This window comes from Grammomys surdaster, unplaced genomic scaffold, assembly GCF_004785775.1.
Source record: "Grammomys surdaster isolate TR1022 unplaced genomic scaffold, NIH_TR_1.0 126185, whole genome shotgun sequence".
Lineage (NCBI taxonomy): Eukaryota > Metazoa > Chordata > Mammalia > Rodentia > Muridae > Grammomys > Grammomys surdaster.
In genome coordinates this window covers 26,788-53,680 of record NW_021620991.1, presented here as the reverse complement: position 1 = coordinate 53,680, position 26,893 = coordinate 26,788, and the positions used below count along the sequence as shown (strand labels likewise).

Sequence of the window (26,893 nt, the reverse complement as noted above, 5' to 3'; positions counted from 1 at the left end):
TCTGTTCTTTTTGGAAGGACAGCACACATGTCTCAGGAGTTCCTACCAGAGAACATCCTGGCTGCAGCAGGTATGGGGGCTGTGGGGAAGTTTGGAGATTGGGCTATACAGGAAGGGTAGTGGCAGGGTGCCAAGTCCTGACAAACGTAGCATAGTGTGAACATCTTAAAAACATGGTGCTGGGAGCCAGGAGACTGCAAAACACCTACTGGTGCACTATGCACACTGCTGGACATCTAAGACCTGATACATGAACTGGGTGTCCACCAGTTCAGCATACCCCTAGATCAGTTACAAAATCAGTTAATGGCCTCCCTCCCCTGCTCTTAAAGCTGTGGGTGAGGGATGCTGTTTACACAGTCACTTCTCAACTATCAGACTTCCTTTTTCTTTTTGAGACAGGGTCTCTCACTATGGTATCTCTGGCTGGCTTCGAATTCCTAGAAATACTGGGCTCTCAATGCTGGGATTAAAGAAGTGAACCACTGTATCAGCCAGCTGTCAGGTTTGTTACTTTCAGGCCCAAGTCCTAGAGGCCTAGTCAATTGCCAAGGGGTATCAAGTCACTGTTGGTGGGCCTGATTTGAGCGCAGGTGCCCCAGGCACAAATGGGACCTAAGTTCTACTTCTGAAGGCTACCAGGTCCATTAAGAACAACGTGGGAACAGGAACCCGTTGCGAAGCCCATCTTCCCAACAAGTTGGCCCGCGTTGACCACATGGTCCTAGAGACCTCGCTAGCAAAAAGCATGCAGAGTGTGACGTAGGACAGGAATAAAGATCTGACCAGGAGAGGAAAGGAGGCAAAAAGAGGGAAAGAGTCTGGTGCTTTTCTCTGCTGTTGTCCAAATAGTCAAAGGGACTGACCCGGAGCCTTTTGCCTCTCCTCGGCTATGCTTCCTTTTTTTTTTCCTCTGCTCCCTCACCCTCTCTCTCCCTAGGCCCCGCCTCTCCCTTCCGCCCAGACTCCACCCTGTGTCCCCTCCTAGTCTACCGATCTTCCCCTCCCCTCCTACTTAGTCTCCTTACTTCTGTCCCTTTTTAGCCCTGGGTTCCGCCCTTTTGAGACCTGTCCCTCCCCGTCTGCCCCGTCCCTCCTGTGCTGTCTTCCGCCCCCTTGTCCCCATCCCATTCCCTTAGGAGCAGTTTCAGCTCCTTCGCCACGACCCTTCTGCTCTGCCTTTGCCCCTCCTCCTCCCCTCTATCCCGCCCACTTTCTCTCGGCCCCGCCTCCTTCATTTGCATCGCCCCTCCCTTTTTACATCTGCCTCCCACAGCCTCTGATCCTTGGCCTACAAAGGGTTTTGAGAAAACCGAAGTTTGAGTGCCTGTCTGTGTAGGTGCGGCTGCGCCGCTCTCCCCACGTGCTCTGCAGCGCATGCGTGCGGGCTGCGCTTGCGCACTGACAGCCGCGGCGCAGCGCTGCTTGGTGGTGCCGGCCTCTGGACCGAGCGGCCATGGGGTGGCAGGCGGCTGGGTCGCTGAGAGCCAGGTAGCAGTAGGGCAGCAGGGACCGCTGGCTCGGCCCAGCATGTAGACGTCCACGCGGGCGCGCGGCAGCCGACGGTGAGTGTGGGGCCTGGGACCGCCCTCTGCCCGGCGTCACTTGCCTGGGACCCGTGGAGACCCGGTCTCGGCGCCGGCCCTGCCCACCTACCCGAGGCCGGGTGCTGGTGGCACTGACGCGCCTCCCTGCGTCCGAATGTGGGCTGTGGCCAGGATGACGTGTGGTCTCGGGAACGAGCCAAGGGGACAAGTCTGAGGATCCGGTCCGGGAGTGGGTCTGGGGGACGAGTTAGAGGTTCGGGTCCCGGGAGAAGGCAGGTAGGCCGCCGTTCTGTTCCTGGCCAGTTCAGCGCGCAGCACCGCAGCCGACTCAGCTGCATTGGTCTTCCAGTGGGGCCTTAGCAGGCAGGAGAGGCCTTGGCATGTGAAACTTAGAAGCCCAAAGCTAGTGCAAAGTAGTCAATTAAGCGTTTTGTAAAGGAATCGGGACGCGAAATTCTCCAAAATCCCATCGTAAACTTGGTATCCAGCACTTGCCAGAAACTTCCAAAGTCCTGAAGAGTCCGTGGAGATGTTCCTAGAGGCAGCTGCCTCTCATGATGTCACACTCACAGGCCGCTTGTCTTGGCTTCTGGCAGGTTTCTTAATTGTGGGAATAGGGCGTGCCCAGCACAGTCCCAGGGTCTGACTTTTCTTGGCCAAGATCCTGCGTCTCTTTCCAGCTCTCCCAAGCAATGGGCTTTCTCCTGGCTTTGATTCTGAATAGCAAATTGCTTTTCCTTTCTTGCTTGGGAACACTCTCTGTTTCAGTTCAAAACTTAGTCGTTTGGCTTGGCTCTTGAGAAGAATGTTTTTCAGTCTTATATTCATTTATTTCATTGTTGGTTTCCACAGGCCAGACACTGGCATCCTTGCTTAAGTAATTAAAACACGTCACCTTCCCTCTCAACATAGCTCTTCTGAGCCTTTAGTGACCTGTCCATTGAAGTATATTTGTCCTCAGCAGTGACTTCACTGTGACTTACACAGCCCATCTTGGGCTCTGGGACAGCAACAGGTGCCAATATACGGTCTGACCAGGTAGCTTCATTTGGAGGTGGCATCTCAGAATGCTTCTGCTTTTTCTCCTTTGTAGATTTATTTACTAAAAACAATTAGTGAGACTGCTATTTTGTTCATCCTTTGTTCATCTTGTTTGAAGTGCTACAGATCCAGCCCAGATCCTCACACAGGTGCTATCCCACTGAGCCACAATCCATCCCACACCCCTCCTTTTGGGTAGAAGTGGCTAGCAGATAAAACAGGAGTACTTAAGCGAATAGTTTAGCTCTCTAGGCTTCACTTGGAGAATGGAGAGAAGCAAGTGGCTTTCTTTTCCTTTTTCTTTTTTCTTTTAAATGGGAGTGGAAACACACTTGCTACTGCTCATGTGTGGAAGAACTTCCAAGAGTTGGTGTTCTCTTTCTACCACGTGGCTTCCATGGATCAAACCCAAGACCTCAGGCTTGGCAGTAAGTGCCTTTACCTGCTGAACCATCTCTCTGATCCTTCCTTTGTTTTTAGACATAACCTCATGTATGCCAAGCTGATTTCTAATTCCCTGTTGTAGCCAAGGGTGACTCTGAACTTGTCGTGTGTGTACCTCTGCATGTTGGGATTACAGGCATGAACCAGCCATATCCAGTTGGGGTTTTTCTTGTTTTAATGTGATGTTGGGGTGAAGCCCAAGGCTTTGTGTGTGCAAGCACTGTACCAACTGAGCTCTTTTTCAGGCCTCTGGTGGTTTTACTCATTTTTTTTGCAGGGTGGAGGATGGACTTTGAGACAGGGTTTCTCTGTCCTGGAACTCACTCTGTAGACCAGGCTGCCCTCGAACTCAGAGATCCCCTGTCTCTGCCACCTGAGTGCTGGGATTAAAGACATGCACCACCACCACCCCAAGTCCCACTCTTACTTCTTAAAGACTTACTTTATTTTGTATTTATGTGTTTGCATGTGTGTCTGTGTGTGATTATTATGTGCACATGAGTACATGTGCCTTGGAAGATGTCAGATCCCGTAGAGCTGGAGTTACAGGTGGTTGAAAGCTGCCTGATGTGGGTGCTGGGAAGAAACGCAAGTTCTCTGAGAGCAGCAAGAGCCTTTTAACTGCTGAGGCATCTCTCCAGCCCCTCCGGTGGTGGGAATGGATTCATCTCCGTCTTCTTTACCTTGAGTCTGTTTTCTGGTGTAGCAGCAAGAGAGAGATCTGCGGAAAACTCAGCACTTGGAGGAGGAGCCTTGGGAGGACGAGACAGTGGGCTGTGTGTGGGCTGAGATCTCAGGCTCCGTTCTCTAGGACTTATGAGATCTGTTTACAGTTACCACATGGCTTTCGCCCTCCTGAAAGAGTGTCACTTCCAACCCCAGGAAACCATCCTTATTATCTGTGCTAGTTGCTTAGCTTATCATTGTCCTATACTCTGATCCATGGTGGCTTTCCTGAGGGCTACGGCATGAACAAGTTCATGAGAACAAACGTTTCGGTTAAGACATACCAGCAATGTATGCCTAGTGCCACCCACCGAGCAGTGGGAAGGGCGGCAGCACCTGACCACTTAGCCTTCCTTGGGTCTGTGAAGCTACTCCACCACCAGATGGGTTCTTGGATCCCGTTCCGTAGACCTTTCCAGAAGCAGCACACTTCCCCGGACCTGCCTGCTAGCTTGGGTATCATTTATTTGTAGAAATGAGGCAAGTATTAGGTAATCACTAACCCTAGACATTGTGGCTCTCAGTAGTGATGCCAGCATGGTCGATATAGCAATGCTCTGTCTCACAAAACAAATGAACAAGAACTTGAAACTTTTTCAACTTGGTATTAACTAATGAAGTTAAACATTTCCCTATTGCTCTCACTAATTTTCCTTCTTTTTCTTTTTTTCTCTCTTGCGCATTTCTTCCTTCATTCCTTCCATTTTTAAAGACTCAGACTTTTGTAGCACAGCCTGCAGTCCTACCTCAACACGCTGAGTGCTTGGGTCACAGGCACACACCAACACACCGGGCTTCACTTTTCACTTACTGCTTCTACAGGTGTTTGTTTGAAGTTCACACGGAATTGGACGTGTTTGTATTAAGTTTCTTGTGCTGATTCTGTGTTCGTGCCTGTCTTTGGTTCCTGTTGTACATGAGTTTATTGACATCTTGATGTCTTTCTTGCTACTTTCATAAGTTCTTTAGGCATACTCCATAATAGTGATTCAATGCTTTTTCCAGGCCAGCCAGGGCTACTCAACAACAAAAATTCCAACAGTCTTAGCTAAGTACACCCACCCCCACCAGCTGTCTCAGTATCGGCTAACCTTGCCTAGCCTTAGCTTACACTTCACTGTCTAGACCTTGCTTGCAAGAGTCACCTAGTGAAAAGTTGGGGACAAAAAAAAAAAAAAAATAAAGAAAGAAAGAAAAGAAAGAATGATGATTCAGCCCCAACAACCCGAATTCAATCCTGGGGACCCTCAGGAGGGAAGGGATTTACAAGCTGTCCACTGACTGCCACATGCAGATTGTGGCATGCAGGCAAGCATGTGTGCACAAACCCATAAGTAAATAAATACATCTGTTTATTTTAAATTAATTTTTTTTGGGGGGGGTGTTCAAATCAGGGTCTCTCTGTAGTTCTGGTTGTACTAGAACTCAATCTGTAGACCAGGCTGGCCTCAATTTAGAGAGCCACCTGCTTCTGCCTCCCAAATGCTGGGATTAAAGGCTTATAACAGAATTTCTTGGCTTTTTTTTTCTTTTCTTTTCTTTCTTTCTTTCTTTCTTTCTTTTTTTTTTTTTTTTTTGTTGTTTTTTTTTTTTTTTTGTTTTTTCGAGACAGGGTTTCTCTATGTAGCCATGGCTGTCCTGGAATTCACTCTGTAGACTAGGCTAGCCTCGAACTCTCAAACTCAGAAATCTGCCTGCCTCTGCCTCCCAAGTGCTGGGATTAAAGGCATGCGCCACCACCGCCCGGCTCTTTTTCTTTTTCCTTTCCTTTCTTTTCCTTTCCTTTCCTTTTCTTTTCTCTTCTTTTCTTTTCTGAGACACAGTATTTCTGTGTAGCTCTGGCTGTCCAGGACCTCACTCTGCAAACTGGCCTGCCTTCTTTTTTTATTTATTTAATTTTTGGTTTTGTTGTTGTTTCTTGATTTTGTTTTGAGACAGAGTTTTTCTTTGTGACTCTGGCTGTCCATAGTTCAGGCTGGCCTCAAACTCAGAGATCCATTTGTCTCTGCCTTCCAAGTGCTTGGGATTAAAGACCACCACCTGGCTCTTTTTTTATATTTTAAAAGTTTCACTATGTAGCCTTGAAAGGCCTGCAACTCACTTTGTAGACTAGGCTATCCTTGAACTCAGAGAACTGCCTGCTTCTTCCTCTCTGTACTGGGATTAAAGGCATTCCTCCATACCGGACAATAATAATATAATTAAAAAAAAAAAAAAAAGCTCGGGGCCTGGACAGATGAGTCATGGTTAATAGCACTTGTTGCTTTTATAGAGGAAATGAGTTTGTTTCCCTCTGCACCTATTTGGCTGCTAACAGTTGTAAACTCCAGTTCCAAAGGATCCAGCACCCTCTTCTGGTCTCTGTGGGAACTGCATACACATAAAAATAAATCTTAATTTTCATTTTGTTTTTTTTAAAGGCTCCAAGGGTGGATTGGTACCCGAGAGCCTAGGTGGTGGCTACTCTCTCTCTTGCCTTGAGAAACTAGCAGTCCAACCCTAGTGGACACAAAATAGGGTGACACCATGTCCTCTCGATGACCCTCTCCACTTTCATCCTGGCCATGGCCCCGTGAAATGGCACCATATTCCACCCACACAATGTGTTTGCGTGATTGGATGGTCTTGAATCCTGCCTTCTACATACTCTTTCCATCTCTGTCTCCAGCAAACACAAAGCTAGAGCCTGGGAGACCCAACAGTCCATACCTTCTAGTCGCTTGAACAAAGGCCAAGTGTAGCATGTACCAGGGTCTGTCTAACCTAATGACCAGGACAAGACTGTACATGAGCCTGGCCACATTCTTGCTAGTCACTGTAGGGTCTTTTCTGTCCTAACTTGAGAGATGCCTGTGGCACCCATAATATGTGTGATGTGCTGTCATTTCCTAACCTGTCAAATGTCAGTGCTCCTAGTACAGAGTCTTTATCTGATAATTGGCATTTTGATAAACCAACCACTCTGGCCTGTAATGACCTAACAAGGCACTGTGAGGAAGGTCAGCAACCCCACAGGCCTTGGCTAGTATAGCTCTTGGACTCTACCAGGCAGCTACTTTCAATTTTTTTAAAGTTACACTTGTTTACTTAGGTTTTGTGTATAAGGAGGGGGTCAGATATACACAGCCTGTCATCAAAAGGAGTTGGTTCTCTTCTTCCATAATGTGGATCCAAGGGATTGAACTCAGATCCTCACACTTGAATGTCAGTGTCTAGGAGTGGACTGAACTCTTGGAGGCTAAGACTTGGGCATCTGCAAATGGAGGGAGGAAGAAGAACTATATACTGAGGCCCTACCTCAAAAAAAAAATCTGTTAATATATGCATGTATTTTCATTTTCTTTTCTTTCTTTCTTTTTGGGTTTTTGTTTGTTTGTTTGTTTGTTTAGAGACAGGGTTTCTCTGTGTAGCCATGGCTGTGCTTGAACTCACTCTGTAGACCAGGCTGGCCTCAAACTCAGAAATCAGCCTGCCTCTGCCTCCCAAGTGCTGGGATTAAAGGCGTGCGCCACCACTGCCTGGTATTTTCATTTTCTTAACAGTGTCATACAAGAAGTAAAATGAACATGGCAGCTTAGACCTATAGTCCTAGTTACTAGGGAGGCAGGGACAAGAGGACAGGAGGATCACAAGATCAAAACTGGATTACAGGGTGCTACCCTGTATTTAAAAAAAGAAAAAAAGCGAGGCCTTGGTGCCACATGCCTTAGTGCCAGTGCTTTAGAGGCAGGCCAGTCAGATCTCAGAGTTCAAGGGAAGCCAGGGCTGCACAGAAAGCCTGTTGTGAAAACCAAAAAAGGAAAAAATAAACACACATAATGGGTTGGGAGTATAACTCAGTAGTAAAGTACTTATGTAGCAAGTATAAACCCTTAGGTTTATACCCTAACAACACACACAGGAAGAGATTTTAAAGGCCACCAAGATTGTTTTTTTCTAATACTTCTAAAAGACAGTTTGAGCCTGCACACCTATAGTCTGTTTTGGTTTACTATTTGTATGTGGTAAGAGGAAATAGTTCAGTTTTCAGTCTTTTTGACTGGCTATCCATCTGCTTAACACTACATGAAGGTTCTTTCTATATTGACTTACTTCAGCACCTTTGTCAAGACTCTTAGGCTAGACTAGCTTGTGTCTCAGAGGGATAGCTGTGTACTCGCAATACACACAAACAGTGATTGATGTCTATTTCTGGACCATCTGTTCTGTTGCTCAATACTGGACTCGAGCAGTGAGCCTTGTTTTAGATAAGCACACTGCTGCTGGGCCAGATCCTCAGCCTTTTTATACTTTGAGACAGAGTTTTTTTAAGTTGCCGAGGCAGGTCTTGAACCTGTCATTGCCCTACCTCTGCCTCTCAAATAGCTAGGATTGGAGGCCTATGCCACCAGCCTCAGATGTTTTGTTCCTTTGTTTCTTTGCTACATAGACCTAGCTGGCCTCAGATTTTCAGTGACCATCTCCTCCTCCTGCCTGTGCCTCTGCCTCTCAGTCCTTATTCTGATTTATTGGATTTCAGTAGGTGGGACACAGAAATTGTCTTTAAAAAAAAGATAAAGTTCTTCTGGTGATTGTAAACTGTAGCCAGGGCAAGAACCATATCTATTCTCTCACCTTTGACCTTAGCATGGGCTCCATAGGCTTGTCCAAGGTCACAGGTGTTAGTTGTCTGTGCTACTGTAACAAAGCATCACAGACTGGGTGGTTCAAAGTAGATTCACATTCTCACAGTCCTAGAGGCTGAAGTTCAGCTCACTTCCCTAGCACTCCTGTGCTGCTCATGGTGAGCAGGTCTGAAAGTGGAGGGAGACCTTTGATACCTCTTTAAAAGGTACTAATGAACCAGGGAGTGGGCAGAGGCCAGCCTCATCTACAGAGCAAGTTCCAGGATAGTCAGGGCTACACAGAGAAACCCTGTGTGTTGGAGGGAGGCACTAATGAACATCGGGGCCCCACCCTATGACTAATTTTCTCAGAAGCCCTTCTCTAAATACAGTCACAGTGGTAATTAAGGGTTCATGATTGCTTCAAGCATGTCACTGGGCCTGGTGGTGTAGGCCTGTTATCCAAGCTTCTTTAGAGGCTGAGGCAGGAAGATCACAAGTTCAAGGTGCTGTGTGGGTAACTAAATCAGCTGTGTAGGTATAGCTCAGTGGTGGAGAGAGTCCCTGCTGGTGCACACTCATCCCTCGTGAAAAGGTAAGAATGAAAACCTGGGGCAGATTGACTTGTCGACCTGGATCAGACTCCAGGGAGTGTAAGAACTGGCAAGTTATTCCCTGATGTTATTTAAGCCCAGTATAATATGCAAAACGTTTCCTGTTATAATACAATCCCAGGTGCAAAAGTAAGCATGATTGCATCAAAACTCAACTCAAGGTAGTGTCATTTCTTCAAAGAACATGAGTTCTAGAGATGCACTACAGTAAGACAAGGTTTCTCTGTGTAGTCCTGGCTGTCCTGGAACTCTCTCTGTAGACCAGGCTGGCCTCGAACTCAGAAATCCGCCTGCCTCTGCCTCCCAAGTGCTGGGATTAAAGGCGTGCGCCATCACCGCCTGGCTCTCTGAAGGTTCTTTAAAATCCTCTTTAGGCTAGAGAAATGCCTCAGCAGTTAAGAGCAAATGCTGCTCTTGTAGAGGACCAGAATTTGGTTCCGAGCACCCACACCAAGCAGCATATAGTCACTTGTAACTAACTACAGCTCTGGGGAATCCAAGTCCTTCTGGCTCCTACTGGCACCTGCACATGCATGCACATTTACCTCACAGGCCCACTTTTAAAGTAAGAAAAAAAAAGTTCACACCAGGCAACAGTAGCACACACCTTTAATCCCAGCACTCGGTGCAGAGGCTGTTCAGTTCAAGGCCAGCCTAGTCTACAGAGAGTTATAGGACCTCCACGGCTGTTACACAGAAAAACCCTATCTGGGCAGGAGGGGGCGGGGACAAGAATCACCTTACACTTTTGATCTCAGCACTTGGACCCAGAAGCAGTAGGGTCACTGAAGGTAAGAGGACAGCCTGAGCTGCAAAATTGAATGAAAATGAGGACACCTCACCAAGGTGTGGTTGAGAAGTATTTTATTGTAAATGTAAGGGAGAGAACAGCCAGAGGCATCTGGAGGGGTACCAACTGAACTTGGCCAGCAGAACAGACCAGGCTGTAAGAAGGCTAGGAGGTGACTGAGAGATGAAGGAAAAAAAGGAGAGAGAGATGGCCAAGAGGACCAAGAGGGCTTGTAACCAAAATGGCTCATATGCAGGAATCAGAAGCTGAGAAAAGAGAAGAGAAGCCCAGCCCCTGAATTTAGGATTGGGAGCAGCTACAGATAGGTGGTTTAACCCTCTGTCAGTCCAGTTCCAGGGGATCCAATGCCCTGTTTCTGACTTCTGCTAGTACTAGGTACACACATGGTGCACATACATATAGGTAAGACATATACACCTAAAATAAAATAAATCTTTTAAAAGACATTTTAAAAAGTCACCTTGCCAGGCGGTGGTGGCGCACACCTTTAATCCCAGCACTTGGGAGGCAGAAGCAGGTGGATTTCTGAGTTCGAGGCCAGCCTGGTCTACAGAGTGAGTTCCAGGAAAGCCATGGCTATACAGAGAAACCCTGTTTCGAAAAACCAAAAATGTACAATAACCTCTTAAAAAAAAAGTCACCTTGATAAGGTTCTCAGTGCAGCACAGCATGGGGTAAACACCTGTAATCTCAGTACCCAGGAAAATCAGCAGGGTCATCCTTATCAACATACTAAAGTGTAAGGTTAGCTGGGACTACATGAGACCTATCTCAAAAACAACCCCCCCTCAATAAAAAATTATCAGTGTGTCCTAGTTAGCATTAACTTGACACAGCCTAGTCTCAAAGGGCTCGTCAGGTTAGTCTATGGATGCATGAAGGATTGTCCTGATTATCGATGTAGGAGGTATCAGCCCACTGTGAGTAGCACCATAACTAGGCAGGTATTCTTAGGTGGTTATCTAAGGAAGCTGTCTGAGCACCAGAGCAAGCCAGTGAGCAGCTTTCCTCCATGCTTTCTTCAGGTTCCTGCCGTGCCTTCCCTCAGTGATGGATTGTGACCTGGGTGTGTATACTAAGTCAGTCTGTGCCTCTCACATTGCCTTTGGTCAGTGTCACATCACAACAACAGGAAAGAAAAGAGGGCACAGTTCTTTCAGTCCTTTAACTGAAACTAGTTTATTACAGTTTCTCTCCAGACTCTGCTTCTTTTCGTGTTTCTTCTTTTTCCTCCTCTTTTTTGATTTGTTTTGTTTTTGAGACAGATAAAATGTAGCCTTGTTTGAACTGGGGCTCTTAAGGGCTCTCCTTGTCTCTGCTGGTCTTGTTTATTTGTTTGTTTGTTTGTTTGTTTATGGAGACGGGGTTTCAAAGTTTGTAGCTCTGGATGCCCTGGAATTCTCTCTGTAGACCAGGCTGACCTCAAACTCAAGAGATTTCCCTGCCTCTGCCTCCTGGGTTCATACATGGGCTTTCTCACCATACCTAGCATTCTTTGTTGTTTTGTTTTAAAGACGGAGTCTAACTGTAGCCTGGCTGGCCTGGAGCTGACAGATTTGGCTCATGATGAAAACACTAACACTCTGCCTTGGTTGTTTTGTCCTTAGTCTCCATTATCTTTAGAAGGTTCAGAAACACTGGTGAGGAGTGAGGTTGTATCTTGGACATAGCTAGAATGTGTGGGACCCTGGATTCAGTCTCTAAAGCTGGAGAAAAATGACAGTAGGAAGAGTTCTGAAGGTGAAAGCAGCCTATTTTCGAAAACTCTGAAAAATGGAAATCTGGCTTTTTTTTTTTTTTTTTACTGTTGCATGTGATTTTTCTTAGGGAGTCTTGTTTTCTTTTTCCCCAGATACAGACAGCAGTGACAAATGGTCCCAACCAAGTCCAGGAGTGAATTTATTGACGCTATTCACAGGAGCCTGGGTGCCTCCCACAGCTGTACTACTATAGTCTAACTGGCAGAGTTTATATACCTTCAGGGAGGGGAGGGGCTCAGGAATCTTCCCCCTCCTTCCACAGGGCGTGTTGTGAAGGTCTTCTTGTGAGAGCCGGTAGCATACCTCCTAACATTTCCCTAGATAGCACTGAATGTTTGTTATTGCTGCTCATATATAAGTAACTTGCTTTATTTTTATCAAATTAAGGCACCAGTGTTTTTTTCATATCAACTATGGAAATGGAACAAGAAAAGATGAACTTGAGTAAGGAGCTGAGTCCTGACTCAGCCTCCTACAACTGCTCAGCATGTCATGGGGATGAGACCTGGAGCTACAATCACCCCATCCGGGGCCGGGCCAAGTCTCGGAGCCTGTCAGCCTCACCTGCCCTGGGCAGCACCAAGGAGTTCAGGTAGGACCAGGAGTGCTCCCTTTTCCTCTCACGATATGAGGGACATGTTAGGATCCTTACAGAGGACACAGCCTATATCAGTGTGATCATCATTCCTTAGTGTAAGTTTTGCCCATTGGGTGGGTGGGGCTTGGCACTGCCCAAGTGCTGCTGACCTTAGCAGAGGGAAGCACTGTCCACGAGACTTGTGCTGCACACTTGTTACCAACTGGCATGTACGAAATACAGGCCACGTCATGTTTTCCTTTCTGCCTCAGTACAGAACCACCCAGCCAGAGCCATGCTGAACTGGGGATAAGCTGATAGGAAAACATGGTTGTGCTCACGGTGGTGGCGCACACCTTTAATCCCAGCACTTGGGAGGCAGAGGCAGGTGGATTTCTGAGTTTGAGAGTTCGAGGCTAGCCTGGTCTACAGAGTGAGTTCCAGGACAGCCAGGGCTACAGAGAGAAACCCTGTCTCGAAAAACAAAAACAAACAAACAAACAAACAAACAAACAAAAAAGTGGTGGTGAAGAGGCAGTGTTGTGACCTAGAGGCCCTCACTCCTTACACGCAGGGCAGAGTCTCATGTGCACATGTGGGCCACTGCCTTCCTCTGCTGCTGTATAACGCCTCAAGGGAAGGTCACCTGATAAGCATGGGGTTCCATTGACATCAGGAGATGCTCTCATTCCTGGGGACAATAACCATGCTAAGTCTTAGATGGAAGCTTGCCAGAAACTGACACTGACTCCAGAAGAAAGATCACACCTGTGGAATGTGACAGTAGGCTTTCTGATGAGGAGCCACTTTAAAATCAGGCAGTCTTTTCCATGAGATAGAGTGATCTCACAGAGCTCCCACTTAGCAGTAGAGGGACAAGGGGCTGCTGCAGTTGTATGTAGAAAGCTCTTGCTGTGAGAGATGGCAGCAGCAGAGGCCAGGTGGCCAGCACCTTTGCCCTGGGTACACAGCTGATCACAGTGTGGCCTCTGTTGCCTATGCCTTCACCACTATGTTTGTGCTCTGCCAACTTAGGACATAATTGCCTGAGTTTCTGGTTTCTGTGGGGACGTTGGACCTGTGAGGGTGGCCATAGGTCAGAGCAGCTTCTGCAGCTGGTAGCTGATGTCCTGGAGCAACGAGCGTACAAGAAGGTTTGCCTGTGCCACTGCCATTGCTGACGCTTGTTTTCTGCAAGCCTCAAGTTCCCTTCCTAGTTTCTTTAAATTCCTACACAAGTTGATATTTGTGATGTTCTGTATAACCTTTTAAAGGGTTATGTAAATAACCCAGGCTTAGTGAGTGATTCACACTTATAATCTTAGCACTTAAAAGACTGAGGCAGGCTGGGGCAGTGGTGGCGCACGCCTTTAATCCCAGCACTTGGGAGGCAGAGGCAGGCGGATTTCTGAGTTCAAGGCCAGCCTGGTTTACAGAGTGAGTTCCAGGACAGCCAGGGCTACACAGAGAAACCCTGTCTCGAAAAAAAACAAACAAACAAACAAACAAAAAAAAGGACTGAGGCAGGAGAATCACAAGTTGAAGGCCAGTCTGGGCCATACTGGGAGGCCTGTTATAAAAAAGAAAAAAAGGGAAAAGCTTTATGTAAAATTCTAGCACTTCTTTAGTTCAGAAAGGCCTGCAGCAACTGGACTTCTCTCCAGTTGTCAGCTAGCCAGGCTGGCCAGGCTCCATGACCCTGGACACTGCCTGCTCCCCCAGAGGCAGGGCAGTCTTTCATCTGCGTCATCAGCATTGGAAGATTTTGTGGATTTGGAGACAGGTAGCTGAAGGGGAAAGTAAGTTTGAAGGCAACTCTGCTGACTCAGTGTTTTCTCTGGGTAAGAAGAGTAAGTGAAGCCCCAGAGCCCTGAGTGAGTGTCCCAAGATGAACAACCACAATGCTGTCTTGGTCTTTGCCTTGATCCCCCAGAAGCATAGGGAGCCTGGCTGTTGCTATGCCTGGTCAGGGCAGGCTGCAGTGAACCTTTGTTTGGATGTCAACTGGCTGGGTCACTTTTCAGGAGGGAAGGCTGGGTTGCTCAATTGGTATCTGTGTTATAGACACATGTGCTCCAGAGCAAATATTTCTGCTAGAATGTTCATCTAGATTATTCAGGGTGGTGCCAGGTTTTAACTCCCGATTATAGCCCACAGACCTGCTGAGAGGTGCTGCCTTGGGTCCTGAGCTCATGCCAGGCCAGTGCCTCCTCTGATTTGGGATCAGTGTCCACGGGAACCTGTCCAGGTCAGCTTTTATGCCTCATTGCTGCCACAGGGGACTTGGGTAGTAGTGAGCTCCAGAACAGCATCCCAGACTAGGGCAGGATCTGCTGGGCCTGCCATGTGAATGCTGAGGATGATGGAGCTACTGCCATTGGGGTTTCTTGGAGTCTGACAGGCCATGTCTGTTTTGCTTCCTGCCCCTCCTACTTTGACACCAATCCCTACTGTGCTCCACAGGAGGACCCGCTCTCTCCATGGGCCGTGCCCAGTGACTACATTTGGACCAAAGGCCTGCGTGCTACAGAACCCTCAGACCATCATGTAAGTTTACCAGAACTGGGGGGGGGGGGTCGGTGGGGAAGCTGTTATTTGGGAGTATTGTAGGCTTACCCTGTGCAGGGTTCTGAGTTATTTAAAACAAAAGCCAAGCAGGTATCTTTCAGAAACTGTTTGTGTTCATAGATTCCTAAGTAGAGACTCTTAGCTGGTGGTTTCTCCCATGGCTTCCAGAGGCAGAGGGCAAATTTCTGTTTTGGTACACACCTATACTCTGGCACTCAGTTTGAGGCAGGAGTATCTACAGTCTGAACTTGAGCTGTTAGTAAAATGTCAGTCTAAAGTCAGACTCTGTCTGAAAAACAAAAACACATAAGGGAGAAAAAGAAAAGCAATGGTGAGCTGAGGACTGTGACCACACGGGACCCAGTCCCCTGACTGCGCCCACCTGCACAGGTTAAATAGGCTCCGTGGGGGGTTACTTAGTGTTCTGCTTCCTTCCTTCTTTTAAAGATGTATGTATGTATGTATGTGTACAAGCACTTTGTGGGCATGTATGCTTGTATGACAGAAGAGGGCATCAGATCCCACTGTAGATAGTTGTAAGCTATCTTGTGGTTGCTGTGAGTTGAACTCAGGACCTCTGGATGAGCAGCCAGTGCTCTTAACCACTGAGCCATCTCTCCAGCCCCCAGTTGTTGTTTTGTTTTTGTTTTTTTGGGTTTTTCGAGACATGGTTTCTCTCTGTAGCCCTGGCTGTCCTGGAACTCACTCTGTAGGCTAGCCTCGAACTCTCGAACTCAGAAATCTGCCTGCCTCTGCCTCCCAAGTGCTGGGATTAAAGGTGTGCGCCACCACCACCCAGCCAGCCCCCAGTTTTATATTTCTAATGATGAGAATTATATTCTAACAGGTTTCTCCTTTAATTGTACCAGGTGTAGAAATATGAATTTTCAATGTTTTTTAACATGATTTTAGTTGCTTTAAAGATGCTTCTCTTTGTTCATGTGTATGTTTGAACTGTGGGTTTGCCATGCTAGAGATGGGACCAGGACTTGCCCATGACAGGCAAGTTGTTGCCCCTGGCTACACCCCATCCGTGTGCTCCTCACAGCCTTGTCACTGGCCTTGGAATACGAGCTCCCCAAGACCTTAGCATTTAGTATATCTTACTGGGTTACACTTGATCAATATCTCTGTCAACCCAAATTCTGGTTAGCATTGGATATTTACAAAAGAATAAATGTTTTGCCCTGTGTTCTCCACAAGTATCTAGCTGTGTTTTATCATGGGTACAAAAAATTAAAAAAAAAGAAAAATCCCTCACGTGGGTTGATACCAGTACTTTAGAAAGGTAGTTGGGAGCTGGTGACTCACACCGTTAATCCCAGCCCTCAGGGTTTGAGAGGCAGAAGCAGACAGATCCCTTGAGTTCCAGGTCAATCAGGTCTACAGACTACAGAGCAAGTTTCAGAACAGTCGGGTACGTACACAGAGAAACCTTGTCTCAAAAGAAAGAAGGAAAGGAAGAGAAAAGAAAAGAAAGAGACAGACAACAACTAAATTATAATGTCAGGGCCAGCCATGGCTCAGTGAGTAAGAGCACTCACTGCCAAGCCTGACAGCCTGAGTTGTCCAAAACTCACGTGGTGGGAGGAAAGAACAGTCACACTTTCACAGTCTCATTGTGACAGACATGCAGGCACACACTAAATAAATAAGTAGCTAAGTAGGAAATGCTCAGAGGACACATTTCTTCCACCTTTGTGTTTTTTGTTTGGCTCTCTCTGCCCCCATCTAGAGACCATCATTATCTGTGCATTCAGAATCTGTTCCGAGCTTTCCTTTTCCTTCAAAGTAGTTAGTGTGAAAGGGAGGGCTGATGTAAATATGGCTGCCTGCGAGGTGTGCTCGGGCTTGTTAGCCTGAGTGTGGGTTGGAGATACTCAGGTTTGCCACTCAGATTTGCTCTTAGGCAAGTGTAGGTAGGGCAGTGATATATGATGGGGCTGGGCCAGGACACATTTACCTGTGCTGTACCTTTTTCTGGTCTGGATTAGAGGCTGACCCAAGGCTATGTATGACCCTCTAAGCAGTGGTTGTCACCTTTCCTTATGCTGCTACCCTTTAATACACGTCCTCATGTTGTGGGTCCCCCAACCATAAAATCATTTCACTGCTACTTCATAACTGTAATTTTTCTAGTATTATGAACTACAGTGTAAATATCTGACTGATAGGCAGAATATCTGATATGTAAGCCCCAAAGGGTTGAAACCCCTGCTCTAAGCTTCCTCTTGGAGAGGACAGAATCGTTGCTTTTCTGCCACCTGCAGGCCATGCAAGGAACTGCACTTAAATTTCCAACTTGGCCACAGGGTTGTTGTAAATCCCAGCAATGATGCTGTTCTTATGCCTTTAGGGCTACAGGGATATTAGTATTAGTGCTTTTGAGGGGAATTTTTTCAATGCCTATGAGTTTACAGAGCAGAGTTATGAGTTATTGCTGCTGCTAGATGTATATCATTGGAAACAAGGGTTCTTGACAAGTTGTACACCCTTATCCATACATCCAGCAATCATAATTGCACCAACACCAAGCAGTCTGCTAGTTCCTCACCACCCAGAGCTCTAGGCACTCCCTTGCTTCATGTCCCTGGTCTGGTGCCCACATGCCTGTCCACTGCCTCCTAGTATCCTAGTAGTCTCCTGTGTTTGCCAACCACCATCTGCTTGTAGCCCCTTCCTGCACAGCTTAGCACTTGCCACTTACCTAACACCTCTCCAGCAGCCAGTTTTTGCTTGATTATTGTGTGTGTATGTATGTAGGTATATAAGGTATATATATGTGTGTACCTATATGCATTTACTTAAACCACATGTATGCAGCTTCCTATAGAGTCCAGAAGAACCTGGACACCCTGGACCTGGAGTTGCAGGCAATCCTAACACCAGATAGGGGTGTTGGGACCTAAACACGGGTTTTCTTCAAGAGCAGTGTACAACCCTCTCTTTTTTTTTTCCCCCTAGAACTTGATTTGTTTGTTAGATCAGTCTGGCCTCAAACTCAGAGATTCAGCTGTCTCTGCCTCCCAAATGCTGGGGGAGTAGTACGCACTCCTAACTGCTGCGCTATCTCTCCAGCCCCCCACAGTCAGTTTTACTTAGATATCAGTTATTTAGGCCAGGACACAAAGTGGTCTGCAAGCCATTCTTTGAGGTCAGAAAGTCCAAGTGGGTTAGTGTCTAGTACAGGCATCTTTCTCTGCTTTGCCTGGGACCATTTGCTCTAGGCTCTTAAGTAGAGCTCTGTCACCTGCATCTCTGTATACCTCTACATGTCAGTGTAGCGACACGTAGCACCTGTGTTATAAAAATGAGAGTTTTATTGCCAAGTTTTCCCAAGATAGCATGGAGGACTTATGAGGAATTTTCATTTCCTTATTTGAGACTTTACTTTGAGGCTGTATTTTCCTTACGGGAATATGTGAGGATGTCAGTCTCTGTTGTATGGCACAGTGGTCATGCATCCCTGGCTGGCATAGCAGATCACTCAGAGCTGGTTCTGACAGGCCAGGAGCCTGTCAGCTCCACATGGCACCTGAATCCCAGACTTCCTGGAATGGTCACCATTCTCTTTAGATGACACATCAGGAAGTTGAACTGGTTTGTGGTCACAGGGAAGGCTTGTCCTGCATATAATAATGCTGGTGACACATGCTGAACCCTTCTGAGCTTCGGGGCTAAAAGAGTTATGGGCTGGGCCTGCCTGAGGCAGCCATAACCCACACATGGGCAGGATAGGCTGCTGGGTACAGGGTGTGGGCTTAGAGCTCTGGTGGGGCAGAGATCTGTGATCCACCCACATTCTCTGGAACCTGGAGTCTGGCAAGTTCAGGGAGTGATCTCCTTTCACCTGCAGCCCTTTCACCTGCTCGTGGCCTGAAACCGCCTCCCTGTAGGCGGGCCTGCCTTTTCCATGCTCCCACTTCTCAGCAGCGGCCTGGATACTGCCCTGCCAGGGCCTGCGAGGCAGGTGGTCCTGGCCCTTCATTAATAGCAGGTTGTTGAGACTGGCCCTCTTTGCTCTTAAGAGTTAATCTTGTGGTGTTTTTGTTTTTGTTTTGTTTTGTTTTTAAACCAGATGATGAGGCAAAAGGGCCATGTAGTCAGAAGGGAGTCTACGTTTTTGTTTATTTGATTTTCATACTTGAGAGAACACTGCTATGGGACCTTGACAAGTCTTTTACATTTTGCTTTCAGTTTTGAGGATTCACAAATTAAACTCAGTGTAATACACAACTAGGAGCATGGTGGCCAGACAGGGCTGTGTGTGTCTGTAGTGAGGGAACACACAATGCTGGGGATATACCTGCTATCTCCTAGAAGGTGGAGACCGCCTCAGGAGTCGTGAGCACTTCAGGCAGGTGGTGAGGCTCAGAGAGGCAACTATGAGCGGCCTCTCCCCTCCCAGAAATGCCAGGAACAGGTGAGTGCTTTGACCACTGGTGGCCTCTGCTTTCAGTAGTTTGTGTCATCATTTTGAAGATTGGTTGTGGGTTCTCACGCACTGCTAGAACACATTTTATAATTTGGGAAATTGTTGTTGGACAGGAAAAAAGGTACTTCCGAAATGAAGATTTACTGGGCTAGGCATGGTACCAGGTCATGCCTTTAATCCCAGCACTCAGGAGGCAAAGACAGATCTCTATGAATTTGAGGCTAGCCTGGTCTATCTGAGTTTCAAGCCAATCAAGGTCATATAATGAGAACTTCTTTCAAAAAAATTTATTATTATTAATTATATTTATTATATTGATTTTAATTAATAAATAAGACCCAGCTAAGACTCAGCCATACAACCTCCAGGTACATGAAAGGAAACACATGTTCTGAAGGGTTCTGGGACTGGAAATAGTCCATAGTAGACCCCAGGACAGAGTCCTCAAACCAGCTGTTCTAGGTTCTGTGAGGAACAGATGTCCTCTATGGGCTGACAGATAGCCTAGGCTTTCGTCTCTGTTGGTTTACAAGGAGTCTCCTTGTAAGGAAATAAACACAATACATGTGATCTGGCCTATGAAGGTGATTATAGGTACAGTTGGCAACCAGGGTGCCCAAGGGGATATGGCTAAAGTCACCTGGACAGTGGCTGAGTAGGGTGTGTCTTCAAGGTCTACTAGCAGCTAAGGACAGTTGCTCTGGAACCATTGTGTTCCCAGTACGTGGCTGTAGGCTGGCTGACAGCCATTCCTGATGGGAACCATTGCTAACGCAATGCATTTTTACTTGTTTGTGGTTTGTGGCTATCTTTATTTTTCCAAACTTCTCAAGGAAAAGTCAACTGTTGATATGAGCTCTCTTCTCTCTCCAAAGGCACATCCAGGACCCTGCAAGTCAACGGTTGACATGGAACAAGTCTCCCAAGAGTGTGCTTGTCATCAAAAAGATCCGAGATGCCAGCTTACTGCAGCCCTTCAAGGAGCTCTGCATATACCTCATGGAGGTAAGGCAAGCAGGATAGGGTCTGTATAGCCCTGGCTGTCCTAGAACTCACTCTGTAGACCAGGCTGGCCTTGAACTCAGAAATCTGCCTGCCTCTGCCTCCCAAGTCCTGGGATTAAAGGCGTGTGCCACCACTGCCTGGCTCAAAAGGCCATTTACTTAGATATCTGAAGCATTCTGAAAAATATTTGCTACCTATAGTCCCCGTGGCTAGGAAACCCCTGGTGGATGAGCTGCATCTGGCAAGAGCCCTGTACTGTGTCACTTGTTCATGAGCAAGTTGACCTCCTGACCTCAGACCCTCCAACACACCACCTCTTGAGTCCTCTTGCAGCATTTAACCCTCACCTTGGTCTCTTTAATGTTGCCAATAACACATCTCCCCTGTCTGGGTAAGTTTTAAGAAAGAGGTTTATTTTAGCCTGTGATTCTGAAAATAATGGCCATCTTTCCTGCATAGCCCCAAAGCATAGGACAGCATTTGGCAAGAGATAGTATGTTCTTAAATATGTGTGCAAATACCTTCTGGCCTTTCCTTCTTCCCATAAAACCATAAGAATGCAGTGGTGTGGCTCTACCCTGATGGCTTTACTACTAATCACCCCCAGAGGTGCCACCTCTGGACATCTAAGGCTAAAGTTGCACCTCAAAATCATGTTGCCCTTCAGTATATGACTTTGAGAACCCCCTCAAAACCCAGAGCCACTGGGTTAGAAAGCACTTGCTTGGGATGCAGCCTCTATGATACCCTGAGCCGCAGAGTTCTTGACTATATTTCGATGAACTGAGCAGTATGGAAATGACTTGCTAGCCAGGAAAACATCTTTTTTTCACTCCATCCCAAAGTGGAAAAGCCAGTATGACCTGGACTGGACTGGTGAGGGCCTGAATGGCTATGCAGGGGCTCCCATGTATTCTTTGCTTCCAGGAAAACAACATGATCGTGTATGTGGAAAAGAAAGTTCTGGAAGACCCTGCTATAGTGAGTGATGAAAACTTTGGACCAGTGAAGAAGAAGTTCTGCACTTTCCGTGAAGGTGTGCTGACTTGAGCCCTCTCGGCTGGTAGAAGCCATTAGCACTCTGCCCTGTTGGTATCTGCACACTTGGGCACTAAGGTTTGTGTGACAACAGTTCCCATGATCTGTATTTGTCTTCTAGATTATGATGACATTTCCAACCAGATAGACTTCATCATATGCCTTGGAGGAGATGGCACCTTGCTCTATGCCTCCTCACTTTTCCAGGTAAGGCTATGTTTTGGGGTGTTGAGGTATTTTGGGTACAGTGTGAGGAGGAGCTTTCAGTGTAAGTATCCGTACTCTTCATCACATAGCTTCATACCAGAAAGCCACAAGCTCCTTGGTGTTCTTACTCAAAGGCAGCATCTTCACAGAGATCACCTAAGACCATAGGAAAACACTGATACTTACATTATGATTCATAATAATAGCAAAATTACAGTTAGGAAGTAGCACCAAAAATAATGTTATGGTTGGGGGTCAACACAACATGAAGAACTGAATTAAAGGATTGCAGCATTAGGAAGACTGAGAGCCACTGCTCTATGGAGATGGAGACTTTTTTTTTCAATAGAACTCAAGTGGGCATGCCCTTGTCAGTGTCAGGAGTGGGTGAGGAAGGAGAGTGTGGGGAAACTCTAGGTTCCTAAAGAGTGACTACATGGCTACAGACCTGGCACTGCAGAAGTAGTCTAGAAACCAAAGCCCTAGACAGGTAAGGGCAGCAAGGGAACCTCTGGCCTCACCCTCAGCAAGGTAGGACCTTGTGTGGTATGCTAGAAGAGTGGGCATGGTGCTGCAGGGAGTGGGATGGAGGTGATCAGTACCCTCTGGTGAGATGCCAGGGCAGAGCCCATCTAGCTGTTTGGAGCTGCAGATGGGAGTGGGGGTTGGGGTTCTGGCAAGATGTCACCCCTACTTTGCTGCAGAAGTTTCTGTCTAAGGACTACAGGCAATTTGTACTTTAAACTTTCTGTCTAAGGACTACAGGCAATTTATACTTTAAACCTTAGTTTTATGCTCAGCCCCTCTTGTATTTAGATGGGGCCTAAACCATCTCCAACTTTCCTCTTCCATCCCCCAGGTCTCTGCCAAGTCTGCCTACCTTCTAGCCTTACGGGCATGGTCGCCACAGTCATAGCCTTGTATCTGGTACTGGCCAGATCTTTGCTGTGTGACCAGTGAACTGGTCGGGTCCTGTTGCTTTTGTTTCTTTTTGGCCCTCCCCACCCATTTCTCATTGCTTTGGGAGATGGCCTGCCTTGCCCTGCTCTGGCTCTTCTGCCTCTTGCTTGGCTCATGCCCACCCATCCCCACGATGTGCAGCTATTGACAGTTTGGTGGTTCCTGGGTAGTCCGACGATGCCACCTGGTCTCCTCACCCACAGGGCAGTGTGCCTCCTGTTATGGCCTTCCACCTTGGATCCCTGGGCTTTCTGACCCCATTCAACTTTGAGAACTTCCAATCCCAAGTGAATCAGGTGATAGAGGGTAAGTTGGAGCATCCTGGGTCTCCCAAAATGGTTCAGGGTTTCTTTCCTACTTGATTATTGTTGTTGTTGTGGGGTTTATTTTGTTTTTCAGTTTTATGTGTATGGGTATTTTCTGCAAGTACATCTATGCACTGTGTGTGTACCTGGTGCCCCTGGATATGTGGGGTCCACTGGGAGTGGAGTTACAGATAGTTGTTACCTAACATATGGAACTAGGAATTGAGACTGGGTCTTCTTTAAAAGCAGGCAGTGTTCTTAACCACTGAGTCATGTCTCTGGCCTCCTTGGGTTTTTTGTTTTGTTTTGTTTTGGGCTTTTTTATGCTTCTGTTTGTTTGTTTGTTTGTTTGTTTTTTAATATTTTTTATTTAATGATTTGGTTTCAAGATTTGGGAGTTTCTAAATTTCAGATGTTTCAAACACTCCTTACTAAAGTGGGAAGTCCAGCAGCACATGGGCTGCTCTGGGTGGCTTTGATAAAAGGCACTGATGGTCACTGACTTAGAAAGGGAAGGGTCCCAGCTTCCTTGGAGGTGGCCCCAGCCTCCCTGAGCTGGACCCTGCTGACTCCAGGGAATGCCGCTGTTATCCTGAGGAGCCGGCTGAAGGTCAGAGTGGTGAAAGAGCCTAGAGACAAGAAGACAGCCATCCACAACGGCCTCAGTGAAAATGGTCTAGACACAGAGGGCGGAAAACAGGCTATGCAATATCAGGTCTGTGGAAAATTCCCCAGCTGCCTAACTTCAACTCCCAAGGAGGGGACCAGGGTGGGGTGAACTCAGGTCTGGAATTCCTGACACCAGATTGAGAAACTTGTGGTGAGCCTTCAGTGCTTCTGATAGCAACACTAGCTGTGACCTTGCTCCCTGAGTGCAGTGCCATGGCCTTCCATCTTTTCCAGGTCTTGAATGAAGTGGTGATCGACAGAGGCCCCTCCTCATATCTGTCCAACGTGGATGTCTACCTGGATGGACACCTTATCACCACTGTGCAGGGCGATGGTGAGTTCCATGTTGCAACTAGGGACCCACGAACCCCACATGGGCCCAAGAATGATGCCTACACCCTGTCCCTGCCAGGAGTGATCGTGTCCACCCCGACGGGCAGCACAGCATATGCAGCTGCAGCCGGGGCCTCCATGGTCCACCCCAACGTGCCGGCCATCATGGTTACACCCATCTGCCCCCACTCGCTGTCATTCCGGCCTATCGTGGTCCCTGCAGGGGTCGAGCTGAAGGTCAGAGCAGTCCCTCTCTGTCTCCTCTGATCTGTGAGTCTTTTGACCCTAGGCCAGCAGAACACAATTGTCACTACCTTAGCACCTGCCACCTCCAGAGTCTACCTCCCAGCACCCTCACATGTGAGCCCTACCTGGAACCTAAGGCAGAAGAGCTTTGCATCTGTCCATGATCTCTGATGGCACAGAGAGCTGCCCTGCCCTTTGTGCAGGACTCTTGAGTTGCAAGAGATGGGGATGGTCCCCATTGGGAGGGCATGGCATAAATGTCTCCATGTAAGGAAAGACTCCTGATTGGTCTGCTCCTCAAAGCCTCTGACCTGGTCTCTGGCAGACTTCCAAGTACCCACCATCAGCCTCATTTCTCTCTAACCTCCCTCCATCCCAGGCCACTTAGGCTAGTTACCTAGTTACCAGTGTAAGTTCTAGTGACCATATGTATGGGAGGTTGCAACTATTCTTAGAACACCAAAATGAGGCTAAAGCTGTATCGAGCAGGAACTCTGGAGGGCCCAGAGTGGCCTGGGAACACAGCCTTCCTGCCTGGGGCCCACTTCTGTTTCTTCTCCACCCCTTTAGATTATGCTGTCACCGGAAGCCAGGAACACAGCATGGGTGTCTTTTGATGGACGAAAGAGACAGGAAATCCGCCATGGAGACAGGTTTGGAACTGCAAGGCTGGGGCATGGATTAAGTCCATGTCTTCCATCAGGTGGGATTAGTCACTAGTGGTGGCCTGTTACAAAAGCATGGTCATGTACAGATGCAGTAGGCTCGCAGCAGCAAGCCCCTGTTCCTTGGTTCTTGTTAACACACAAAGACAGGACTGGTCTCAGCCTAGATGTAGGGTAAGTCATGTCCAGCAAGGCTGTGGTGCTGCCTACAACCTGCAGTACCTAAAGGGGAAAGGTCCATGGCTGGCCATGAGCCCACCACTGCACAGCCTCAGAAACACCCAGCTGCACCTATTCAAGCTAGCCCCTGCATCTTCCTGGATGTGTGGATGTGCTGTTCAACAGCTAAGTGTGGTCTACCACAAGACCTAGGATGGGCCAGCAGAGCTGCTTATGTCTTTGCCTGGTTTTCCACCAATCCCCATCCTGTCTCAGCTCCAGGAGAAGTTGCCTAGATCCCTTGGAGTCAGAGACCCGGAGTCAGGCCATCAGCACAGTGGTAGCAGGGACAGAGCCTGTGTCTATGTACCCCTTTTAAGAATCCAAGGTAGCTGCTTGCATTTAGACAAACTGAGGCCCTGGGAGAGAGCTTTGGCATAGGGAGAGCATTTTGTTACTTGGAAAGGCACTTGGCTTCCCCAAACCTATTTCTCTTTCCCTTCAAAGCATCAGCATCACCACCTCCTGCTACCCACTGCCCTCCATCTGTGTTTGTGACCCTGTGAGTGACTGGTTCGAGAGCCTTGCCCAGTGTCTACACTGGAATGTTCGAAAGAAGCAAGCTCACTTTCCAGAAGATGAGGAGGACCAGGATGAGGAGGACAGCTAGGCTACATTTCCCAGCTTCCAACCTGATCAGGCCCTCAAGCTTTTGGGGGCCTTCCTTCTCTTGCTCTCCTGCTGGCCTTCTGGCTGACCTGGCCTTGACAAACCACATGGCTGTCCAGGCGTCTTTGTTCTGCCTGCCTTGCTGGGAGAGCTTGGGTCTGCCTTTTGCAGAACAGATCAGCTTTTTAATGTTTTTAGACCTCTTTTTCATTTCTAAAAAAGCAAAATGATAACTGGGCTGGGTGTCCTACATCTCTCCCATGGACCCCCACATCCCCCCTGAGATTCCCAGGTCAGGAATTCCCATAAATCAGTCTGTTGAAATTCTGAGGGGGTCAGAATGAATTGATCTTCCTTTTGATATTGAAATAAATGTCTCAGCCAGAAATCTTCTTTTAACTGCAATGCTTTTCCCCAGGGCCTGTACCTTTCCCCCTGGCAGCTTTGCTATGGGTTGGCAAGGCAACCTTGCTCTTTGTGTTTCTGGAGATGGCTAGGTACCTCTGAGTCTGGCCCCAAGACCTCTGACTCCTTCCAGAGCAGACAGAGGTAACACTTCGCACAGCCATCCAGCAACCTCACATTCCTCACACAACAGGGCAGCAGCTCCTGGGGACATTTTAAATCCTGTATACACTTTTTAAAGGTTATTTTAAACTTTCTGAAGTGATTATGTACATATTTTCTTGTACACACTTTGTGAAGATTTAGAGGGGACTGCCTGTTGTCCAGTGTTTACATTGTGTCCAGGACAGGGCTCTGTGCTTCCACTCCTCCCTTACACAGTGGCCACAAGGGTTTTGAGACCAGCTCACTGTTGACACCAGGCTTGTGGGCCTGCTCTCCTTCCATCTGAGCAGCAGTCATATGGAGCCTATGTGTGATGCGTGTATGTAATGCAAGTCATGTTAGCACATGAGTGCCACACAGGCCCTGGACCCTTTGTGGAGTCAGTGGTCCACCACGGCACCTCAGCTAGGTATCTCCTTTCAGTTTTGTCGTCACCTCTTAACAGCAGGAGTAGGAAGGATGGACTGCCCATTCTTTGACTGGCTTTTGAGGTGGAGTCAGGCTTTTGTCTCATACTTCTAGGAAAGGTTTGTCAATTGTTGTAGGACTGACCAACCACACTGAACTTTCTTCTACCTGTTAAAGTCAGGACCATACTGGGCACCCGTGGAGCCCTAAGTGGTCTGGCTTCAGTGCTGTTAAGCCATGGTGGCTTGTCCCCTCTGTCTGTGCTGTTCATCTGTGACTGAGCACAGCAGGCCTCTGCTATGATCCAGAGGAGAGCAGGGTCTGAAGCATAGGTCATGCATCAAAAAAGCAAGTGTTGGCAAATCTAGAAGCAGCTGCCACCAGACTGATCTAGAACACATGGAGTTTTCACACGTAAATTCTTAATGTTTCATATTGTTAATATCTTAAAATTTTGTTAATTGTTAATGAAGGCCTTATTACTACTATTTTCAGATTCTTTCAATAAATAAACTTGTTTTAAAAAAATTGA

At 47.4% G+C, this 26,893-nt stretch overlaps 1 protein-coding gene across 5 annotated transcripts; it reads left to right on the top strand.

Moving 5' to 3' along the window:
- On the top strand, window positions 1-26,893 carry Nadk (NAD kinase). 5 transcript variants are annotated; one of them, XM_028757804.1, is made up of 12 exons: window positions 1-70; window positions 11,935-12,139; window positions 14,588-14,671; window positions 20,003-20,132; window positions 21,060-21,168; window positions 21,292-21,377; window positions 22,541-22,643; window positions 23,218-23,357; window positions 23,546-23,645; window positions 23,724-23,881; window positions 24,461-24,543; window positions 25,222-26,893. In XM_028757804.1, the coding sequence occupies exons 1-12, from the start codon at window positions 28-30 to the stop codon at window positions 25,382-25,384; spliced, it is 1,404 nt and encodes a 467-aa protein (XP_028613637.1). In that variant the 5' UTR covers window positions 1-27; the 3' UTR covers window positions 25,385-26,893. The 5 variants fall into 5 exon arrangements, with proteins under 5 accessions (XP_028613637.1, XP_028613639.1, XP_028613641.1 ...); XM_028757806.1 differs by lacking the exon at window positions 1-70 and adding an exon at window positions 1,368-1,565; XM_028757808.1 differs by lacking the exon at window positions 1-70 and adding an exon at window positions 1,771-1,823.

What these genes read in the sequence shown, in the direction of transcription:
- Nadk (XM_028757804.1), top strand. Translation starts at nt 28, where the DNA reads ATGTCTCAGGAGTTCCTACCAGAGAACATCCTGGCTGCAGCAG. An exon ending in CAGAACCCTCAGACCATCAT is followed by an intron (nt 14,672 to 20,002) that starts GTAAGTTTACCA and finishes CTCTCTCCAAAG; the next exon opens with GCACATCCAGGACCCTGCAA. An exon ending in CACCACTGTGCAGGGCGATG is followed by an intron (nt 23,646 to 23,723) that starts GTGAGTTCCATG and finishes TGTCCCTGCCAG; the next exon opens with GAGTGATCGTGTCCACCCCG.